Raw genomic sequence first — 24,414 nt, 5'->3', positions numbered from 1 at the left:
AAGTGTGAGATAGACAGCATCACCACCAGATGGATTTGTACTTGGTTGACAAACCATACTCAATGAGTATTCCTTAATGGCATTATATCTATTTGACACAACCTACTTGTTGCTAAGTTATAAAAAATGTGGATAGACAGCACCACTATCAGATGGATTCGTAACTAGCTGATCAATCTCACCCAATGTGTAGACCTCAATAAAATTACATCTATATGAAGGGAAGCATGCAGTGGAATACCCCAAAATTCTTTCTTAGGTCCAGTTTTCTTCAACTTCTTCATAAACTATTTAAATGAAGGGATAGAAGGGGAAGTCATCAATTTTTCAGATGACACCAAATGGGGGAATAGCCAACACTTTAGAAGAGAGTCAAAAGGATCTTCATAGACTTGAACACTGGGCCCCATCCAACAAAATGCACTTCAGTGCTAAGAAAAACCAAATACACAGGTATAGAATATGTGTTATTGGGCTCAAAAGCAGTAACAGTGAGAGGGATTTTAGAAGTCCTACTGGACAACCATTTAAATAACAGCCATCAATAGAGTTACCTAAAATAGCCAATAGATTACAATAATATAGGGACAATATAAAGATCACATGAAGTGTTAGCACCACTTTATACTGTTTTGGTAAGATCACACATGGACTAATGCGTCCAGTTTTGGTTACTATGATACAAAAAAGAGGTTAAGACTGTAGAAAGAATGCAGAGAAGAGTAACAGATGATTAGGAGTCTGGAAGTTAAAACATATGATGAACAGTTACAGGAACTAGTCTATTGAAGAGGACTGGGTGACATGATAGCAGTCTTCCAATACTTGAGGGGCTGTCATAGAGAAGAGGGGAATCAACCTATTCTCCAAAACACCTGAGGGTAGGGCAAAAATTAATGGATTGAAACTGATCCAAGAAGAAAGTCAACCTAGAAATAAAAAGAAATTTCCTGACAACGAGAATTAATCAGTGCAACAGTTTGCCTCCAGAAGTTGCGGTTGCTTCACCACTGGAAGTTTTTAAGAAATTGGAAGCTATTTGTCTGGAATGGTATAGGGTCTCCTTCCTGAGCAGAGGATTGGAGTAGAAGGACAAGGTTCTTTCCAACTCTGTTACTCTGTATTCTCTTTATCTCAAGAGCACTATTTGGGCAGAAATGCTCAGTTAATGGAATTTTAGCATACCTGCCTTTAGCAATGCAGAGGGAAGGATGCATCTAGCTACTCTACAAAGAATGCTTTTCTCAGTTTGGGGGAAGGTGACAGTACTGTATGTAAATAGTTTGCTAGTTACCATTCACCCATAACAAGCTGAATTCTGTTATTCTGGGACAATGTATTGATATTCGATATCATTCATTATTTGGGGACTGTTTGCTAAGCCTGATTCCCCCCCCCCAAAACATTAAAAATAGTGCTGAAAGTCCAAATGATGTAAGCTTCTGTTCTACCACCCATTTCCAGTTTATAAGTGGCAAGCCTGTTGGGAAGAACAGAATTTATTTAACCATCAGCCTCCAAGCTCATTTCTGAATTGTAGGCATTCTTGTCTCCAGTCTAAGCTGGATGTTAGACGTTAGGGTCAACAGAGATAGTTCTTAAACATTTCATTTGCACTGGGTCCAGTTTGTCCTTCTTGGAATAAATTTCTATCTGCACACTATAAGTTTTGAGCCAAAGATTTTGTTTTACTGAAGTTAGTAGTAAATTGGTCACCTTTACCAACAAAAAGAGGGCATAGAAATTTAAATGAATGAATGAATGAACGAACACATTATTAATAGCTATTGGTACTAGATGTGCTTCATGTTGTGTACTCATGATTTGGAGTAGAAGACTACCCCAAGATATTTGAAGATAGTGCGCTTGCTTAAACCTATCCCCTCTATCATCCAACTTTTTTTCTCATGGCAAAAATCAGAAATTCGGATTGTTTTGAAATTAGGTACCAAATGGTTTTGTTTCCTTACAGGTATTTTAAGTTCCATAGGAGTTCATGATATAATAGTAGCATAGTCTGCATGAAAAAGTAGAGGATAGTATGTCCTGCTATTTTGGTGAGCATGAAAATTAGGATTATATAAAATTGTATAGAATTTGTGTTTGTGTGTATAAATAATTCCCTTCTCAGCACATGGTGGTATATCTCTTCCTCAATCTCAGGTCTTCTAACAGATGGCTGGGAGTTTTAGGGGTCTGTGCAATAACTTCCTAACACTGCACTCTACTGAACGGAGAGCTAACTGAGATCTATAGGAGCCACTCTCCCAGGTTAGGAGTCAGAGCCCCAAGTGCTCCTACCACCACTGGGACCGCTTTGTTTTTTACTTTCCACACCCTCTTTACTTTCTTTTTCAGGCCCTGGTATTTCTCCAGCTTCTCATACTCCTTTCTTCTATCTAATACAGATGTTGAGGAGAGCATTCAGCAATACTTTTAGCAGTTCTCTTATTCCATCTCATTCATACTACCATGTTCTTTCACTTAACTGCAATTTTTTTCCCTCCCTAAGTTTTGAATAGTTTGTATAAAGAAAAGAGAAGAAGTTTAATGTTTTCCTTAATACTCAGATGAGAATATTTTGAGTAGACTTGAGTAGACTTTTTTGCCTTTGAGACACTACAGAAAATACGTCTCTAATATTGTTTCGCACTTTTTTGTTAAATAATTTTGCATCTTTGTTGCTTTTTGCATAGAATTGGCAATGGAAACATTTAAAATTTGTTAGAACAGATTAATATACTCTGCTTGCACTAAGGGAAAGAAAATCCATTTGTTTTTGTCTTTTTGTTGCCAAATTAGTTCCAAAATATAACAATATGTTATAATGGAAGAAATCAAAGTGATCATAAAGAGACCATTGGAACATTTTAATAAAATATAAAATCACTTAGCTTATAAATGGATCTGCAATAAAATATTTTTGTTCTTTTGTGTGTTTGTTTGTTTCAGAATCATTATACCCACATTTTACAGCTGTAACTATGAGATTTCTTAGCTACTTATCAACCACCTTCCAATGGGTTGCTTTGCAAGCTGTGTAAAACTAATTTCAATGTAGGCATCAAAACATATTTTCTACCAGTGAAATTGTTTTTTGAAAGTTTAATTGAGGGTTGGGGGACTAACCTGCATACCATATATTATTTTACAAAAAAATCAATTTTACAAAAGCAAGTTGACAATATCCTTAGCATAGATTCATATCCTAAGGCTTTTGGGGCAGTTGTTCCCAAGATTCTTCCCCCTTTTTGTTGTTAACTTTCCTTTCTACTAATTAACCAATATTAATTAATTGCATTGGTGATGAAGATCCAATTGATTTTGTTTTTAAATACTGTATCTGTGAGTAAAGTGGAGAAACAGTGTGCTAAAAATTAGATGCACAATAAATATTTTCACTTTTAATGCAGAAAGTTTAGGGATAAGAAAGTGAACTGGAAATTAAAATTTCAGTTCATATCATACATAGTACACACTTCTTACCAATTCCAGTATTTTCACTAATGAGGTAGCTTTTGTATGAATTGCACTGAAAAACATATTACAGACAGGTCTGTTAATTTATTTTATTTTTTTAATACTGAAGAATGGGGAACACACGATAGTGACTTTAATTTATGAGAATTATAGGCAAAAATGTTTATATAGTGAATTAAAAGAAGAATATTTATTTTGTTTGAACAAAACTATATTCAAGCAGATGTGAATGGCTCTTGTTCCTTTTGATAGAATATTTGTAGCTCCAGACTGAACTGTGGAATCCTTGGTGTTCCTGATCTTGATAATTTTCCTGCAGATGTTTCATTACCAAACTAGTTAACATCATCAATGCTAATATACTGATGATAACATAGCACTGATAATGTTACCTAGTTTGGTAATGGTACATTTGCAAGGAAACCACCAAGCTCAGAGAGGACCAAGCACCCCTCATTCCTTTATTCTTTCTCCCTTTTTCATTCTGCCACATTCTCTTTTCCCTCCTTCTCCCTTGTATAGAATTGATAAGTAATGGAAAAACTTACTATGTCATGTCTTTCATAACTATTCTTCTAGCTTTTACTGAAGTTCTTTTTTTAAAGAACTGAATTTTAATTTCCTTGGTTAAAGAAGGAATTTATTTTCCTTGGTTATTCTTTTTTACATTTTAGCAGATTTTCCAAACAAAAAAAATAGCTAAACCCATCCCCATTTTGACTTTTATTCCTCTAAGTAGGCCTTTGCATATATTTTATTGATTCACTAAAGATATGCAGTCCATGTCTGGAGTTTCTCCAGGAAAAAAGTGAAATTAGTCACAACTATGTGTAGTAGCCAGGATTTTCTAGGTTGTTTTTTTCTAGACACTTAAAAGGATTTTGTTTAATATTAAAAATTATTTTTTAAACAGCTAAATAATTAAAATTGCACACAACGACATTATCCATGTTTGGAACAGCTTTGGAGATTGCAAAAATCAGGTTTGAGGTGAAATGTGGCTTGTAATACTATATAGCTTGCCAACTTTGATCGTACGTGGGACTTACTTCTGGATAATTCTTCCATTATTTTTGCTAAGCCTTAGATTACTTGCTTTCACTTCTCATAACACATACTGATTTTCTCACATTGTAGGTTGTCTTTCATACTTATTATTTTCATTGGGAAAATAGATTTTATAAGAAAAACCTTTGCAACTGGAACCTGAGATGACTCTTTCATTGTAAGATAGCTAGGTATACTTGTGTGCAGTGCTTTTTTTGTAAAATAAAAAGGTGGCCGGAACTCACACATGTCATACAACTCACCTTGCCTACCCTACAAGGTTCCATCCAAAAAAGGTGCCGGAACTCCGTTCTGAGCGTTCTATGAGAAAAAAAGCCCTGCTTGTGTGTAATTTTACTTGTATTTTTTTTTTTGTTTGAAAAGAAAGGGGAAGTAAAAAGTTGCACACCTTCATTAAATATTTATTATTGATATCCTATAACCATGATACAGAGCAGGGTTATTTGGTGAGATGAACTCCAAAAATATTAAAATATGATGGAAATTCCATTTACACTCAGTACGCTGGTGTAGCATAGTAGAAACCTCTGTGGGTATTTAATATTTCAGACTAAAGAATTTTGTTTAATTTTTAAACATGTATTTCATTTCATGTTTTATTTAAATTGTTTTAACACTTGCTAGAAGCCCCTGAAGAATGAAAACGTTTGAAACTTAGGTTAGATTAAAAATAGACACGAAGAATGCTGCATAAAAAGAATAGCAGAAAAAGGGAAGCAAGGGGTATCAGAGTATACCACTGAGAATGAAAATAGGCCTGATTACAAAGCATTACTTGCAAAAATAATCAAGCTGTACATTGCTAAAGAAACTTGATAGAATCAGGATGATAATTAATCATATATGTTTTCATGTACTAATTTAAAGAATAAGAAAAAAGCTAGTTAATGTGCAAAATGAGATTTGGTGTAGCTATTCTTTAAAAGTTTTGACTCACAAAAGTGAAACAATTTACAGATGTTAATGAAAGAAAAAAAAAGTAGTTTGCAAAAACTGAACATTAGAACAAAAATAGGAAGAGATGATAGAGACCTTTGGGACACTGTGAGGAATACAAAATAACTGGCATTAATGTTGTATTTTTGGAAGGAGCTAATATGGAAGACAAAATTAAAGAAAAACTGAACAACTGAACATTTTGAAATTGATGGGACAGGATGGAGACTACAGTTGAAACATTAATGCTAGTAATTATCAATCATTGTTTTTCTCCTGCAGGAAAAAGATTTGTTTTCTATACTATTTATTTTTAATGTAGTTTTCTATATTTTTATATCTCTTGTTTTTATATTTATATTTATCTGATTGTTGTGCCCACTCAAAGTTGCTTTTGGTTAGATGGGCAGCTGTACAAATTTGATTAATAAAATAATGGAATTAAAATAAAATAATAAATAAATAAAAACTAGGCTTTCGGTTTGCCATCGTGGTGCTGGCGGATGCATGGAGACAAGCTCCATCTTCAGTGTCCAGTTTTATCCTGCTGGGGGACCCTGGAAAGGGTTGAAAGTCACCCTATAGGGGTGACGAGCAAGGAGAGGACCCCCGCTTGATTGTGGATGGGCGGCAGACCTTCCGCTTGATCTGGGGCAGCTCTCCAAACTGGCAGGGAAAAGACCGGCCGTAGCAATATGGCTCGTCATTAAGCTGCTGACAGCTGAAGTCAAAACTACAACCAAGTACCTTTAAAGCAACGTGGATGAAACTGGGTGATGTCTGATCTTCTCTTTAAGACTAAATATTTTTCCTGCAAAAGCTACCCAAAGTATTTCTCCCCCTGTGAGGAGAGAGGGAAGGGAATTCTTACCCCACCCTCTAAGAACAGTGGCAATTGACTACCTAGGGGAAAAGAGTAATTATAAGAACAATTCTAATTTAATTGGATGCATATACGTTTGAAAATTGGAAACTAAAAGTTTTCCTATTCTTACTGGAGATATTGGCTTTTATTTAAAAAGAAAAGAAACAAAACTTGAAAAAGTATTATTAAAACTCGGGATTTAAAAGTTTTAAATGGCATTGGTGACATCTTGTGGTGAAATATGCTATTACAATTTGTTATTGACTAAAAGAGACTTGGCTGGAAACCCAGAAATTAGAAAAAACCCTCTCGACCTTGACATACCACCTGTGAGAAACACAGCTGTAAAGAAGGAACTGCAAGGCGGTTTATCTGGCCTGTTTGAACTATGAAGATAAACCTTTATTGAGTTTCAGAATTATATGTGGGGAATTATATGTTTTCCTATTTCTTTACATGAGAAGTCTTTGTTACTACACGAGATGATGGAATACTTTGGACTATAAATTCTTTTCTTTAAAAAAGAAAATTTTATTGGCTTTCTAGTTTTACATTTAAATATTTGAAAAGCAATGTGGCGGCTCAGTTGGTCAATTATTCAATAACATACAAATATCTTTAGTACAGATCTCAAACTATTACGTTAAATGTTTCCTCTCTTTTCCCCTTAGTATTTACTATCTCATATTTAAATTAAAACAATTCTTATTATATTGCTTAAATAAAAAATAACTTTTATATTTATCAATAATTTTTAGTTTATACGTATCCTAGGTGTTTTAACATTCAATCTTTTTAGACAATCAATGGCCTGGTTAATTTTTCCCAATTTTTAATTTCCCAATTATATTTATATTTAACGTTTGATATTTATAATTTCCAAATTTTAAATAACCCCAATTCCCTTTATCACAATTCATTGCAAGATCTAATGTTCAGAATAAATATCTTATCTATTTGAATTCTCACAATCTTACATCAACTAATTAGTAATATAATATAATATTCTTTTTTTATTGAAAAGTTTTACAATACATTTTATCTTTAACAATCCCTCCCCCCTCCCTCCACCCAACCCTTCCTAACCCTCCCCCCTTCCCCCCTTCCCCCTCCCCGACTTCCCAGAGCTAAATACAAGGTATAAAAGTAAAAACAATCATAATCAACCATATGTTAGCAACAATAAACTATTAAGTCTATCGCACTCTAGCTCATATGAAATGACTACAAGCAATACTAATATCACATAAAAAAACTTATACAAATGCTAAATGAAACTTTTTGGTCCCATATTTGTTCTGGATATAATCAATCCACTTTTTCCACTCCATAATATAACGCTGTTGCGAATGGTCTTTCAAATAAGCCGAAATCTTTGCCATTTCCGCCAGGTCAGAAACTTTTAGAGTCCATTCTTCTATAGTCGGCAGTTCCTCCTTCTTCCAATATTGACCTACTAAAAGTCTTGCTGCCGTAATTAAGTTCAGCATCAACTTGGTGTCCACAACAGTAGTATCTGTAATTATGCCCAATAAGAACAATTGCGGACAAAACTTTATCCTTTGCTTAAATATCTTCTGCATATTCCACCAGATTTTAATCCAAAAAGCTTTAACCTTTTTACAGGTCCACCATATATGAAAATACGTTGCGTCTTCGCCACCACATCTCCAACATTTAGGTTGGTAGTTCGGATACATACTTGCAAGCTTTTTAGGATCTAAATGCCACCTATAAAACATTTTGTAAAAGTTCTCTCTTAAGTTTTGAGCTTGTGTAAATTTTACGTTCCTCACCCAGATCTTTTCCCAAGTGTCCATTGTGATAACTTCTTGAATATTCTGAGCCCACTTTATCATACAATCTTTAACAAGTTCTGTTTCTGAGTCAATTTCTATCAATGCAAGATATATCCGTTTGATATGTGCTGGACCCTGATTTCTAATTTGCTTTACCAAATTTTCATCAGTCATTGAGAAACCAATTTTTTGGTCTTCTTTCCACCTGGCCCGTAACTGACCATATTGAAACCAAGTTTGAACAATCTTCTCATCTCGTAAAAAATTATACGGTTTCAAACACCATGCGTTCCTCTCCAAACTTAAGATCTCCTTATATGTAGTCACATCATGTTTGAAGCCAACATTTATGTTTTCTATTGCATGTTTCGGAATTGCCCATAAAGGTATCTTGTAGTTTAGCTTATATCTATACTTTTTCCAAACTCTCAGCAATGCCTGTCTTAAAATGTGCACTTTAAACACATTATCTACCTTCTTATCATACAATAAATATGCATGCCAGCCAAATAACAAGTCGTGGCCCTCAAGATTTAATAATCTCCCTTGTGTTAAATTAATCCAATCACTTATCGCTGACAACGCAGCAGCTTCATAATATAATTTAAAGTTGGGCATTTTAAGACCCACCTCTTTCACGCGTATCCTGCATAATCTTAAATTTAACTCGTGGCCTTTTCCCTGCCCATACAAATTTATTGATACCCTTTTGCCATTCCTCCAAATTTGAGTCTTTTTTAAGAATAGGTATCATTTGAAATAAAAATAGAAATTTAGGCAAAACATTCATTTTCACTGCTGCAATTCTTCCCAGTAGAGACAACTACAATTTTTCCCAGCTCTCCAATTCTTTTTGAATTTTTCCCCATAACTTTTCATAATTATTTTTATATAACTTTGCATTTGAGGGTGACAAATACACCTCCAAATATTTAACCCTTTTAACAATCTCAAATCCAGTTAACCCTTCTAGAAGGGCTTTTTGCGATACTGTCATATTTTTGGCTAATATTTTAGTTTTTTGTATATTGACCTTAAATCCAGAAACCTTTCCATATTGCATTATTATCTCCATCAGGTCCACAACAGAATTTTTTGGCTGGGTCACCGTAACAACCAGATTGTCTGCAAACGCCCTCAATCTATAATCCTGATCTCTAATTTGAATTCCCTTAATTTTTTCCGAATTCAATATAATATTATTTTCTTGTAATTTCCAGATATTTTAAATTTAGTAACCAAAATTCCTCCTATTTCAACATTTAATACTTCCTGTCTTTTTCTCTTAATATCTACTATTTCAAATTTAAACTAATAATTTTTATTATTATTGCTAAATAAAATCATATTTATTACATTCATTGATAGATTTTTCGCTTATATATATGTTAATTACCTTTACATTTAACCTTTATAAGCAAATCAGTGTTCAAATTTAACTATTAATATTTATACTTCTAAGTTATAAATGACCAAAGTTTTCTTTATCTCAACTCATGACATTATCTAGTATTCAAAGTACATATCTTATCTATTTGAGTATATTCTATTTTAGTTCTCATGAGTAAGTCAAGACCCAAATTTCCTCAGTCTTATTCTGGCTTTGTTTCTGTGCCAAATCGTCTTCCACCTTTTCTGTTATTTTCTGTGTAGTTGATTTTTTAGTTGTAGTCAAAGTCTGAGTTTGTATATCTGAGCTGACATCTTGTTCTTTTCTGTAACCTCTTATTTCATTAATAGCTGTAAGAATAGTTTGGTGAATTGCTTTCAACATAGAGAGAATCTGTTCCTGATCTTCATCCATATTCTCTTAGTAGTGTATTAGGTTAAAAGCTTTACAATCAGAGAATGCAAAAAAAATTGTCACTGGATATGAAACACAGCTGAGCTCACAGCTGATGTCTCAAGGTTACATAAGTCTTATCTATTGTCTGGGCTGCTGGCCAAGTCTCTTTTAAGCAATAACAAATTGTAGTATCAGGTTTAGCCACAAGATGTCGCCCCTACCATTTAAAGTTTTCTTTTAAATCCAAAGTTTTTATAATCTTTTCAGTTTTGCTTCTTTTTTATAAGTAAAACCCCCGATCTTCAGTAAGAATAGAAAATCTTTTAGTCCACAAATTTTAAAAAATAGAATTCCAATTAGGATCAAGTTATTCTTTCAACGATTTAAACTCCCCTGGATAATCAGTTGCCGCTGTTTCTAGAGGGAGGGATAAAGTCTCCCTTCCAGACGTCCATGGCAGCTGCATCCTGGACTATAAATTCTTACCTGCCAAACAATTTTCATTATAAGACTATTCGCAACATGTGAAATAGATGTCACACATCTAGCTACAAAAACTACTTTCAACATTTGATTTTAAAATCCTTAATTTAATACATTATCAAGACAATATGGATGAAGATCAGGAAAAAATTCTTTCTATGTTGAAATCAATACATGAAACCATCCTTTCAGCATGTAACAAAATGAGAGGCAACATAAAGGAACAAGATGCCATCTTATTTGGAAAACTCAACAGTGGCCACAGGATTGGAAAAGATCAGTTTACATTCCAATTCCAAAGAAAGGCAGTGCCAAAGAATGTTCAAACTATCGCACCATTGCACTCATTTCTCATGCTAGTAAAGTTATGCTTAAAATCCTAAAAGCTAGACTCCAGCAGTATGTGGATCGAGAACTACCAGAAGTACAGGCAGGATTTCGAAGAGGCAGAACAACTAGAGATCAAATTGCCAACCTACGCTGGATCATGGAGAAAGCTAGAGAGTTCCAGAAAAACATTTACTTCTGCTTCATTGACTATACTAAAGCCTTTGATTGTGTGGATCATAACAAACTGTGGCAAGTTCTTAAAGAGATGGGCATAACAGGCCATCTTATTTGTCTCTTGAGAAACCTATATGTGGGCCAAGAAGCAACAGTGAGAACTGGACACAGAACCACTGATTGGTTCAAAATTGGGAAAGGAGTCCGGCAAGGCTGTATACTGTCGCCCTGCTTATTTAACTTATATGCAGAGCACATCATGAGAAAGGCAGGGCTAGATGAATCAAAAGTTGGAATTAAGATTGCCGGAAGAAATATCAACAACCTAAGATATGCAGATGATACCACTCTAATGGCAGAAAGTGAAGAGGAACTAAAGAGCCTCTTGTTGCGGGTGAAGAAGGAGAGTGCAAAAGTTGGGTTGAAACTTAACATTAAGAAAACCAAGATCATGGCATCCGGCCCTCTCAATTCCTGGCAAATAGATGGGGAAGAAATGGAGGTAGTGACAGATTTTATTTTCCTGGGCTCCAAGACCACTGCAGATGGGGACTGTAGCCAAGAAATTAAAAGACGCTTGCTCCTGGGGAAGAAAGCCATGGCAAATCTAGACAGCACACTAAAAAGCAGAGACATCACCCTGTCAACAAACGTGCATATAGCCAAGGCTATGGTATTCCCATGTATGCAATGGGAATGTATGCAGTGTTGCATATGTATGGCAGTGAAAGTTGGACCATAAAAAACGCTATGCACTAAAGATTTGAGGCCTTTGAACTATGGTGCTGGAGAAGACTCCTGCAAGTCCCTTGGACTGCAAGGCAATCAAACCGGTCAGTCCTAGAGGAGATCAACCCTGACTGCTCTTTAGAAGGCCAGATCCTAAAGCTAAAACTCAAATACTTTGGCCACCTGATGAGAAGGAAGGACTCACTGGAGAAGAGCCTAATGCTGGGAAAGATTGAGGGCAAGAGAAGAAGGGGACGACAGAGAATGAAGTGGCTGGATGGAGTCACTGAAGCAGTAGGCGTGAGCTTAAATGGACTCCAGAAAATGGTAGAGGACAGGAAGGCCTGGAGGAACGTTGTCCATAGGGTCACGATGGGTCGGACACGACTTTGCAGCTAACAACAACAACGCCAGCTTAAATATACAGACCCAGATTTTGACTACAACCAAATGCAGAAAGCAACAGGAGAAATGGAACAACTAAATATTAAGACAGAGGACCCAACTGATCAACAGATCCAGCCAACGAGGAAATGAGAGTGACAACATTGAAAATGGAAAATATTTTTTTCATGAATCAGAAGAAACTTGAGGAAAAGGAAGAAGAACAGACTCAATGGAAGATAAACCTATTAGGACAGCTTTGGGAAACTGGAATAATGGGGAGGCGATCAAAGAAATATGGGCTAGTTCTTCCAAAAAAATTTGTAATTAAATGGTTTTTCTTAACTCAGATAATACACACAATAATAGAGGGAGAACTATTTGATTAATTAAAAATACTGACATGGATGGCTAGTTGGCAAAGGAAAAAAGCCAGAGTAAGGCTGAAAGAAACTAGGGTTTTGATTTATTAGGGGGAATTTTATACTATTGATTAGAAGGTGGAAGATGGTTGAATATAGATATTTTTTTAGAAAATAAAGTAATATAACTGAATGGGTAAGATGTGTAATAAGATTAATAGATTTTTGATTTATTTATTTATTTATTTGTTTGTTTTTATAAACAAACTTAATATGGTGAAAATTTTTTAAAATAGAATAAGACTATATGCAAATAGCTAAGATGTATATTTAGAATATTAGATTTTGTTATAAAAAGGGGGAAATGTAGAAGTTGAGATAAGGGAAACTCTAGTTACCTAAAGCTTAGAAACTATAACATACCTAATGTTAAGTTGAATATTGAGGGGAAATTAAAGCCTGGGGAAAAAGCTACAACAGGACATTGATGTATATAAGATTGAATCTAAACACAACTAAATATGTATAAGTTCAAAATTATTGATAAATGTAACAAAGATGCTTTTATTTGGTTGATTATAAGAATTATATTAATTCAATATAAGATAGTAGATATTAAGGAATAAAGAGAGGAAATATCTGATGTTGTAACTTGAGATTTTTGCTTTTTAAATGTTTAATTGCAAAATTAGAAAATCAATTAAATATAAATATAAACTTGTTCACAACCCACTGCAATTGGTTAGTAGCATTAATAGTTTCTCCAACTCTTTTTTCCCCTCCAGAGAGTAGACTTCTTCTGGAGTATTATCTGGCAAATTTTAGAAAGGGCTAATATTTGTAAATGCCAATGATGGGATAATTTGAAGCCCTTTTGAAAAGATTAACCCTCTTTTTGAATGACAGTTAAAACTGCAAGTGCTTGAGTCAAATAGGCAGAAGGTGCTGGAAAGTACAAAGATCATGAAAATTCACCATTAGTAAATGAACAGTAAAGATCACACCCAGAGGTGGAGAACTTAGATAATGAAAAGATACTTGTATTTATCTGCTGACTGATGTTAAGCAGGGACTTACCTATTTGCATTAATAATAATCAAAGCTGTAAAGCTTCTTTGTCTAAAACTGTATAAGTATGCTGTCAAATTGCAAACCTACAAGCTTGCTTTGTGGCACCTGCTCCAATGCATCTCTGTTCTTTTGAACAGCATAAAAAGGGGATTTGGGTTACTGTACTTGTATGTATTTCATTGGCTACTCACATCAAGTGAATAAACCTAGTGTTGGGCTCTAGTTGTTGTTGACAGTACATACATTTCAAAAACTAAAAATTCTAATACATTTTAGTTGAAACTTTCATTATATAAATCCTAACAATGGAACCGCATCTACATGGAGGGAAATGTGTAGTGGGGTGCCGCAGGGCTCTGTTCTGGACCCAGTGCTCTTCAACCTCTTCATTAACGATTTGGATGAGGGGATAGATGGGGAACTCATCAAATTTGCAGACGACACCAAACTGGCAGGAATAGCCAACACTCCAGAAGACAGGCTTAAGATACAGGAGGATCTGGACAGACTTGAACACTGGGCGCTATCTAACAAAATGAAATTCAATGGTGAAAAAAATAAGGTTGTACATTTAGGCAAGAAAACCAAATGTACAGGTACTGTATAGTATAAGTGGTACCTTGCTCAATAGCAGTGGCGTAGCGTGGGGGGTGCAGGGGGGGCCGGCCGCACCGGGCGCAACATCTGGGGGGGCGCGCTCGACGGCGCCGGGATCCGGCAGGGCGGAGGCACCGGAGCCCCAGCCGGGAAGGGCCTGACGCCCCACGGCGCGCCACACACACACACACACACACAAACACACAGCGTGACTCCTCCTTCGGGCCGCTCCGACCGGAAACTCCATAGGCCACAAGTCGGAGGCGCTCTTCTTTGCCCGGCCTAGAAGGCTCCGGGGAGCCAGGCCCGGCTGGAGCTCCTTTAACTTTTGCCAGGCGGCCTCCGCTCCCCCGAGAGGGCATAATCCCTCTTGCCTTCGGGTTGGCTGAAGTTCCGGCTTGTTTCCCGCCTGCCCTCCCCCTCTTATTTGCCGCCGCCGCCGCAGGCAGCCGCGGTTGGCGCCTATTTACTCCCGCCGTTTCTAAGGACGGTTCCCGCCAGGAGGGCCAGAGGCTGGAATCTGCCTTCGCTCCGGCGCTGGACGGAAGCCTTCTCTCCCTCCTCCCCCCCCGCAAAGGAGAAGGCGGCTCCTGAGCGTGCACAGAGCGCGGCCCTCCTGCAAGCCCGGGGCTCCGCTGCGGAGGCTCTCCCAAGGCGCTCCCGGGGTTGCCAAAGGCGGGGGGGGGCGCGGCGGGGCTTGAAAGAGGGTGGATTTCCCGCGGGGGAGGATCGCTGCAGCGTCTCTCCGGGGGTCCCTGCTCTGGAATGAAAGCTGCGTCGGCAGGTTGCCGATCCAACTGTACATCGGCGATCAGGACCGTCGCCCCCCCCCAACACACGTCGCCAGCAGCGAGAGTTTCCAGCCAGGCTGGCGAATCTTTGGGGTGAGGTGCCAAAGAGAAGGAGGCGGCTTGGCTTGGATAAGCAGTGTCTGGGCAGAAAATAGGTCGGGCGCCGCAGCAAGTATGAATTCCTGGGGTTCAGCCTAAGCAGGCAAAGCTGCAGGGTGGGTTGGTTGGCTTTTCCGGCTTTGGAATAACCTTGGGAAGCTGAGGCATTGTAAGTTGGAAGTCACTGTTTGTCGCCTAACATGTTGGGTCAACCCCACGCCACATGCTAAGCCATAAACCGTGGTTGGTATCCAGGGTTTAGGACAAGATGGAGAAAACTAGCCAATTGTGGGATCATAAATCTTGATGAAGCCCATCATCGCTCATGTGATGTATGCACTCAATCTACAAACGTAGTTCAAGCCTATTCACATCTGTTGTAAGGTCATTCTCTCCTGGGGTTTATCCTGACGTCCACTAAGAGTGGAACAAACATGCCCCATTAACCATTTTCAACGCCATGTCCTCTCTTTGTCTCATCCTAAATCACAGCTGAGGCACCTTAAAGTTGCCTTGTTTCAGTTTTAAACTAGCATTTTCCCTCTTCTCCAGAGACCCTTTTTTGCCTTGATCATAACTCAAGGGTAGGCAACCTTGGCTCTTTTATGACTCATGGACTTCAACTCCCAGAATTCCTGAGCTAGTGGAAGAGACTCGAGTGCTAAAATCCACAGGTTAGGGGGTGCAAATTACTTGCCTTGCCCCGGGTGCTGACAACCCACGCTACGCCACTGCTCAATAGTAGTAATTGTGAGAGGGATCTTGGAGTCCTAGTGGACAATCACTTAAATATGAGCCAGCTGTATGCTGCAGCTGTCAAAAAAGCCAACACAGTGCTAGGCTGCATTAACAGAGAGATAGAATCAAGATCACGTGAAGTATTAATACCACTTTACAATGCCTTGGTAAGGCCACATTTGCAATACTTCATCCAGTTTTGGTCATGATCTGAAAAAGATGTTGAGACTCTGGAAAGAGTACAGAGAAGATCAACAAAGGTGATTAGAGGTCTGGAGGCTACAATATATGAGGAATGGCTGCTGGAATTGGGTGTTTGTAGTTTAACGAAGAGAAGAGTGAGGGGTGACATGATAGCAGTGTTCCAGTATCTCAGGGGCTGCCACAGAGAAGAGGGAGTCAAGCTATTCTCCAAAGCGCCTGAAGGCAGGACAAGAAGCAATGGATGGAAACTAGTTAAGGAGAGAAGCAACCTAGAACTAAGGAGAAACTTCCTGACAGTTAGAACAATTAATCAGTGGAACAACCTCCAGAAGCTGTGAATGCCCCAACACTGGAAGTTTTTAAGAAGAGACTAGACTGCCATTTGTCTGAAATGGTATAGGGTTTCCTGCCTGAGCGGGGACTAGATGACCTCCAAGGTCCCTTCCAACTTTACTATTATGAAATTATGAAATAATGATTTTTTAAAAACAAATGTTTGCTGGTAAATGGGTAGGAGAATGGTAAATGTTCTGCATTCTCAAATGGATTTCTCCTTATAGATCTGTTGATTATTTCTTCTTAGAGTACTTTCTGTCTCTCCTGCTTTAAACTATATTATGGTATTCCACTGATCTGCAAACTATAAATTACTGTAAGATTATTTGAGTTTTGTGAATGTTAAATTGAAGAATTAATCATATCTTTATTAATGTGCATATGAGAAACTGATTTTGGGAAAAAAAATACATGTTTGTTTTTAGATATGCATGTTTGTGTGTATATCAAGCAGTTTATTTTAAAAGATGCAGCCCTTTTATTTAATAAAAATAGAAGGTGGAATGCCAGTTCAATGAGTATAAACAAGTATAAATTTTAAACTATCTTACTATGTAGAGTTACTGTATGTTTTTCTTTGAACAAATGTTTTAGTTGACTCATTTAAGTAATTAATTAATCACATAAATAAGACCATTTATGATAATTTGGTATACTTTGCAGAATCGAAACTGACTGAATGTGGGATCAGGACATCAGCTAAATGATAATAGTCAAAGAAGCATTATGCATATTGATAGATGCAAACCTATTATTCAAGGCAAAGTTAAAATATATCAAAATGTAATAATGGTTTCTATTGCATATACAAGGTCAAAATATAGTTGAATTAAACTATTAATAGTGAAAATTATCAAAGGTGGACCATTTTGGAAGCTGGGCAAACTAACAGCCGGATCTATGAGGCATTAGCAGGTTACATAGAATAAGTTCTTTTTAGATCAGAACCCCTCTTTGAATATGGTCTAGCTAAACAAATCCTGTGCCTACCCTCTAGTCATATTACTTATAAAATGAAAGACTATGCTGTCATTTCTTCACAGCAGACTGTATTCAAAGAATGAGACAAACACCTCCTCTTGATGAATTGCAGCCTCCACCATACCAGGATGATAGTGGCTCTCCGCATCTCTCCTGTACACCTTCTGAAGTTGGTGAGAGCAAATGTGAATTCTCTCAGTGCAGCAACAGTCCAAGATGTTCTTATAAATGCCCAAGTGAAGGAAGTAATGGGCATGAAATAGAAAGTTTCCATAACAAAGGATATGAAGAAGATGTGCCTAGTGATAGTACTGCTGTCCTTAGCCCAGAGGTAAAAAAAAAATCCCAAAACTGTTTAGCATAAAATGAAGTATGAGTTTTTTAAGTACATTTCTATTATGTATTGACAGGTATCCATTGACCTACATATGTGCTTTTTGAGAAACAATGGAAAAAAACCCTCTTTAAACACTTTCTCAGGTTAATAGAGATGTCAGAAGTAGTTTGTGTTTGCAAAAGGAAGGCCAGTGTTTGAACAATACTTGTATTGCATAGCAAAATTTTAGAGTGGGGGTGTCAAACCTGCAACGTCATGTGACATGTCATGACGTATCATGACTTTTTTTCCATTGCCGGCAATGGGGTGGGCACGGTTTCGGCAAGACGCATCCAGCCCTCAGGCCGGCAGTTTGACACCCCTGTCTTAGAATCTTCATATTAAAGTATTATGGTGTAGGCCCTATAAGAATGTACCACAGGATAAGTAGAGCTCCTGAGCTAATACTTACATTTTCCTACTTTGAGGCATATTATGATCCCCAACTGTTCTACCTCTTTTGGTGGTGCATTTTCTTGCCATTTTGGAATAGGAAACATATAAAATCTCTAATTTTATGCCAGATTATATATTTATCACAATTTCAACAAAAACAATATAACAAAACCTTGTTGACTATATAGTATTTGGACTCCTGTCCTCTCTACAAGTGTTAATTGTTGCCTTTGACCACCAAAATGTTGCTCATTTCTGTCCTCTTGCATAATATGCAACCCAATAGGACACCACACCACTCTGACTTGAGCTATTCTCAAAAAGCTAAGCACGATCTGATTTGGTTAAGACTTGGATAAGAGAGACCTGAAAATCCAGGGTTATAGACACTAGACTAAAAGCTGTAAAAAATCCTGTGAGAAGGCAGTGACGAACCACTTCCCTGTTTAGCTTTTTGAGAATAGCTCAAACCAGAGAGGTGTGGTGTCCTACTGGGTTGCATATTATGCAAGAGGACAGAAAAAAAATCTTTGTAGACATGTCAATGAATTCACCAGAACTCAAGCTCAATTAGATGAAACACTACCTTTTACTTTTACATAACAGGCTGAGATTCAAAGTTCAGCCTTAGAGGAGCAGACAAAATTATTATGCGTGCGTGCGTACATACATACATACATACATACATACATACATATCATCAACTCCACAATATTGCATTTTAAAGTAGGCCTATTTTCCTTCCCTTCCCTCTAAATGCATATTTTGTAAAAGAGACTCAAGGAATTAAGGAAAGTGGACAAGTTGTTATTCATACAACTATCCAGAGGCATTTGTAGAATCCCCATTTGTATCAAAATGGCATTACATTATACAAAATCTGTCACTTTTGTTTATTTATGCAATATCATGATTTAAACCCGCCTACCTGCTACATAGACACATAATTCAGATTACCACCATCTTTACCTTTTAAAACTATTCACATAAAAGTTACATTGTGCATCCTTGCTTCTGTGTAATAACAATTTGACCAAAGTTTGTCATGCAGTTTTCTGTTTTATATTTATTTTGTTGTTATTGCAATCAGTATAATTTTGTTGGAAACAGTGTGTTTTGTTATTCCTTATTGCATTTTAATGAAAAACTACAATTCAGCACTGCATCTTTGATAACTATGAGAAAAATTCAGAATTCATACTAGAGGAATATTGTCATTCAGAATCAGAATACATTGATTGCTCTAACCATGGATTATAAAACATAGTAATCATCAGGGCTGCACAGAGCTTTGAGCAGGGGTTTTGCATCAATGAATTTTCATAGGAAAAAAAATGTTTTGAAACTGCTGTAGAATGCATCAATATGTCATCCAGCAGCTCTTAAGTAGTTGTCTTCCAGCAGCTAGAACTTCCAGCAGCTAAAACTATTAGATAAGGAACACAAAAATTACAATATTAATTAGTTTTATAAATAATGATAATCCAAATTCTACAAGTTAACCAAAAATCAAGAAGCTCTCATTCTAACTTTAAAATACAAAATAAAGATGCTAACTTAGATAATTGCATCCCCTAGTACATATCTTTATTAGGATCAAACAAATGCTATGGAGTTTCTGTCATGCAACCATGTAGAATGTACACCACAAATCAAAAGCTGTGAACAATTGTCAGTGAAATAAAATATATGGGTAAATATATTAGTAGCGATATGCACATGTTTTGTTTTTATCGTGTCACAACCTCAAATGTTCAATTGTGTCATTGGAAACATCATTCCAATTTTGAGATTGGAGTGGGGATGCATTTTGATCCTATCAAAATTCTTGAAATGCATTACTGAGGTGAGAGCAATTTATTTTGAATCAGACCTATTCTAATATGGTCAAAATGAGCCATTCCAATAATGGATAGTTTGGATATTTGAGGATTGGAACATTTCAATCTCAAAATGTTTTTCCACATTTCTAGTAGACAATACTTAAAGAATAAATGATTTATGTATACATCTCTTTGGCTTAAGGCACATCTCCTATAAAAATCTATAAACGTACCCCTCTGTTCTAAGATCCAATAAGACTTTGGATACTCTTCCCCATGTTCCATTTTACTTTTTTTGCAATCTAAAAAAGTATATTTTTGTTGCTGTGCATATGTTGTTCTTAATAGAATGTTTGATTGCTCTATATGTTAAATAAACAAAAACTTCCTATAATGCAAGCAAAGATATTATTTTCAATTCTTTGCAATAAAAGCATATATTTATCCATATCTATATAAATTATATCTATCTATCTATCTATCTATCTATCTATCTATCTATCTATCTATCTATCTATATCTATCTATATATCTATATCTATATCTATCTCTATCTATCTATCTATCTATCTATCTATCTATCTATCTATCTATCTATCTATCTATAATTTGTTTTCTGAGGTTTTCGCGGGTGTTCGTATGTGGATCTTTGGTTATTCGGGTTTTTCCCCGCGTAGAACTAAAGGTGTAGGGGCGACGTTTCGACTGATATATATATCAGTAGTAATATAAATACTTAAACACATGTGCATGACCATAAAGCTACTTTTTTCTGTTTCATTTAGGATCTGTCAGTTCAAGGATCATCATCACAGCTCCCTAAATCTTTTGATCCAGAACCAGAAGCTAAATATGGCACCTTGGATGTGACTTTTGACTATGACTCACAGGAACAGAGGCTTCTAATAACAGTCACAGCTGTCACAGACATTCCAAATTACAGCAAGACAAGTGGAAGTCTGTGGCAAGTACACCTAGTTCTCCTTCCTATCAAGAAACAGAGGGCAAAAACCAGCATCCAGCGTGGTCCTTGCCCTGTCTTTACTGAGACATTTAAATTTAATCATATTGAGTCTGAGATGATTGGGAATTATGCAGTACGCTTTAGATTGTACAGTATACGTCGTGTAAAAAGAGAAAGAATTTTAGGAGAAAAGATATTTTACTTAACCAAATTAAATCTTCAAGGAAAGATGTCAGTACCGGTGACTCTAGAACCAGCATACAACATTTCTGTAAGTATTAAATCAAATAGAATAAATGTTCAGTCATGTAAGTGATTCTGAAAAGAGGTGCCACTAGTAAATATAGTTAAACACATCTTAGAAATTTGAAGCTAAGTGTTGCTGTAGGGTAGTTGTAAGAACAAGGAAAGGTATCCTAAAAACCACTTTTCATTATCTCTTATCACTGATCATGCTGTTTGGATGCCATGAGAATTCAGTGATCTCTGAGAGGTCAAAGATTCATTTCAAGTCAGTGTCAAGGTATCAATTTTGATTTGCAAGCTCTTAAAAGATTTGAAACCCACGCATAAGATGAGGTCTCTTTTTTTCCTAACTAGCTTGCCTCCTCCAACTACTGTGCAAGGCATATTCATCAAATTTATTCCTATTGTGTTCTAGTTATGAGTATTGCTTGCTCTCAAGAAGTGTAAAGTATGCTTGCTATAAGTATGGCTTATACTAATCTTACGGATGTTTTTGTGCCTGGCTAAAACATAGGTATTTACCTAGACTTTTTAAAGCAATTTGATGCTACTGCAATACATGTGATTAAATCATTTCTTTCTGCTAATTGGTCCTTTCTGTTGATTGGTTTTGGGTTTTTTCACTATAATGTATAATATATTGATTGTTGGGGGCAATTAAGCTGACTTTGTAATAATGCCGCTTAGGGGGTGTGTGAAAGCCCTAATAAGCAGGCATATACATAGAATGAAGGCTACTGCTAAGCTTGTAAGCCGCCCTGAGTCTTCGGAGAAGGGCGGGATATAAATGGAATTAAAATAAAAAATAAATAAATAAATCATACTATAATAATATATAACAGTATATTATATTGTTACTTTTTGAATACTACTTTTGCCTCTTCAGGGATTTTTTTAATGAATGACAGAAAGTAGAAATAATAGAATAACAGACTTGGAAGGAACCTTGGAGGTCTTCTAGTTCAAACCCCTTGCTCAGGCAGGAAACCCTATACCACAGGTCTGCAACCTCCTTCTGAGGTTGATGAAATAAGGGCTCCCAGTCCTCTGCCGTGTGCAGTCCAAAAAAAAAAGTGGGACTAAAAAAGTTCAACCAATCAATTCAAATATGCAGGGTAGGTGCATATCTAGCCTTGGCTCCACTCTTCAGTCAAACCCTGTTCTGCGCATGCGCGCATGTACGCGCATGCGCACACATATTTTGCGGCTCCCAGTTTTTCCTTTTGTGAGGGAACTGGTTCCGAGTGGCTCTTTCACTGTTTCAGGTTGCTGACCCCTGCCCTATACCATTTCAGAGAAATGGCTGTCCAGTCTCTTCTTAAAAACTTCCAGTGTTGAAGCAACCACAACCTCTGGAGGCAAGCCGTTCCACTAATTAATTATTCTCATTGTCAGGAAATTTCTCCTTTTTGATCAAGTTTAAGCATCTATTGACAGGATGGCTGGAGGTTATTGTCAATAATTAAAGATGGAGCTAACAGGAAAGGGTTAAGTCCACCTCTTCCAGTCATTTATTTTCTAATTAAGATCCAGTTTCCTCAGGGCTAAGTCTTCTGCATTCTATGGAGGTAGCCCCTTACAACTCAGTCTTAGGACACAGTGATACTTTTCCTTTCTCCCTCTTTGTTCCCTAACCCTTGCTCAGGAGTGATACCCATTTTCCCCTAAAACCCCCACACAAGATTACAGTATTCATTTACACAGCAATTCGTGATGAGATCTTTTTCAGTAGCACAACAATTAGTGAATCTGTCCAGTGGGCTATAGGCTCAAATAACCCTAATTGTGGTGTGCTCCGGGGTTGGGTGGTAGTCTGCTCAATCTCTGAACTTTCTGTCACTCAAAGGAAAAAGAAATCGATCTATCTGTGGCCACCTATCTATCTATGGATATCTGAAAACCTGCAATAGACTAAATATTTCTGTTTAGAGCAGGGGTGTCAAACTCAATTTCATTGAGGGCCGCATCAGCAGTGCAGTTGCCCTCAGGGGTCCGGGTGGGTGTGGTCTGGGTGGGTGTGGCCTACTGGGTGGGCGTGGCTAGAGTGCGTATGGCCTACTGGGTGGGCATGGCCAGCTCTACATCATTCGCAACAAGGGTGCCTATGGGGGCCTGGGCAGGAGTGGTACAGATCTGAGGGTCTCTGGCAGAAGGAGGGTCTCTGGGCCAGGGCCAAGGCAGTGGGGGCCATTCCCTCACTGTTTCCAGGATGGCTTCACGGGCCACATGAAACCATTTCGCGGGCCAGATCCGGCCCCCGGGCCTTGTGTTTGACATGTCTGGTTTAGAGAGTTCACATCTCTATGACTCTCCTTTGAATACTTCATATGGACTATTCAATATTTCTAGTCATTTAATGTTTTGTTGCAAAAATGCATCCGATGAATCAAATGAAACTGGGAGCTGCTGTTTCTAAACATACTGCTGCTTTTCATTAGCATGGAAATAGTGAAGCCTAGTTTTCTACTATGTGTTAAATTCCCCGTATCAATAGATATGTGAGCTTAATGTTCTTGCTATTAACATTTAGAATAGAAAGCATATGGCACACTCTGAATTACCTGGTCTTGAACTCATTTCCACAGTGCTTAACTGACATAAAAAAGGTCCTTATATACACTTGCTCAGTTCCTATAGAACTCCATGAGGAAATCTTTTCAGTGGTCGTAAAGTAAATTCAGACTAGTCAGGGCTTTTTTTCCCATAGAACGCTCAGAACGGCGTTCCGGCACCTTTTTTTGCGCACACACACACACACACACACACACACACACACACGCTAAAGGAAACTGTTCCAGAGAGCCAAATTCTCCTCAGGCAGCCAGGTTGCAGAGCACCAGAATGCATTGCAGCAACAGATCTTCAGATGGCTCAAATTGAAGGTAATGCCATCCGTACAGGCTAATTCAAAAGTGGGAGGGTAAGAAGTGCCGAGTGTGAACAGGTTGCCTGGCAACCTGCTTAAACAAACTTTCAGCTCCTGGTGCGGAACACCTTGCCTTTTTTAAGCTGGGAAGTTGAAAAAAATGCTAAAAAGAAGGCAATAGAATGCTATCAAGGAAAATGTATAGATATAGCCTGCAGATGTTTTGGGAACCTTTATTTTTCATACACTGTTCAAATTTTGTTTTAATGCCATGGTGATACACAATCAAATGTAATCAATCTTTTTTTTTAATCTCAAAGCATCTGTTCGTTAAATACAGTATAACCAAGTTTTGGATGATGGAATTATTTTTTATCTAAGGATAACTAATGATAACAGCTCTTAAATCTGTTATTTTGTTTTATTTTTGCACAAAAAATTTATAATTTGCATTTCCATTCATTTACAAATAGAATGTATTATTAAAATGTATTGGTGTTGAAATAATTAGTGCACACATATATCTAAAA

At 37.1% G+C, this 24,414-nt stretch overlaps 1 protein-coding gene across 1 annotated transcript in view; it reads left to right on the top strand.

Moving 5' to 3' along the window:
• Positions 1-24,414, top strand: part of SYT14 (synaptotagmin 14) — a gene marked incomplete at its 5' end in the record, with an annotated part of 69,061 nt that overhangs the window by 31,567 nt on the left and 13,080 nt on the right. Inside the window, 2 exons of the mRNA XM_083379518.1 lie at positions 17,276-17,544; positions 20,594-21,043. Of these exons, the coding sequence (XP_083235644.1) occupies positions 17,276-17,544; positions 20,594-21,043 (719 nt within the window). The remainder of the gene's footprint in view (positions 1-17,275; positions 17,545-20,593; positions 21,044-24,414) is intronic.

Source organism: Vipera ursinii (assembly GCF_947247035.1).
Source record: "Vipera ursinii genome assembly, chromosome: 1".
Taxonomy (NCBI): domain Eukaryota; kingdom Metazoa; phylum Chordata; class Lepidosauria; order Squamata; family Viperidae; genus Vipera; species Vipera ursinii.
This window is presented reverse-complemented; position numbering and strand designations above follow the sequence as displayed.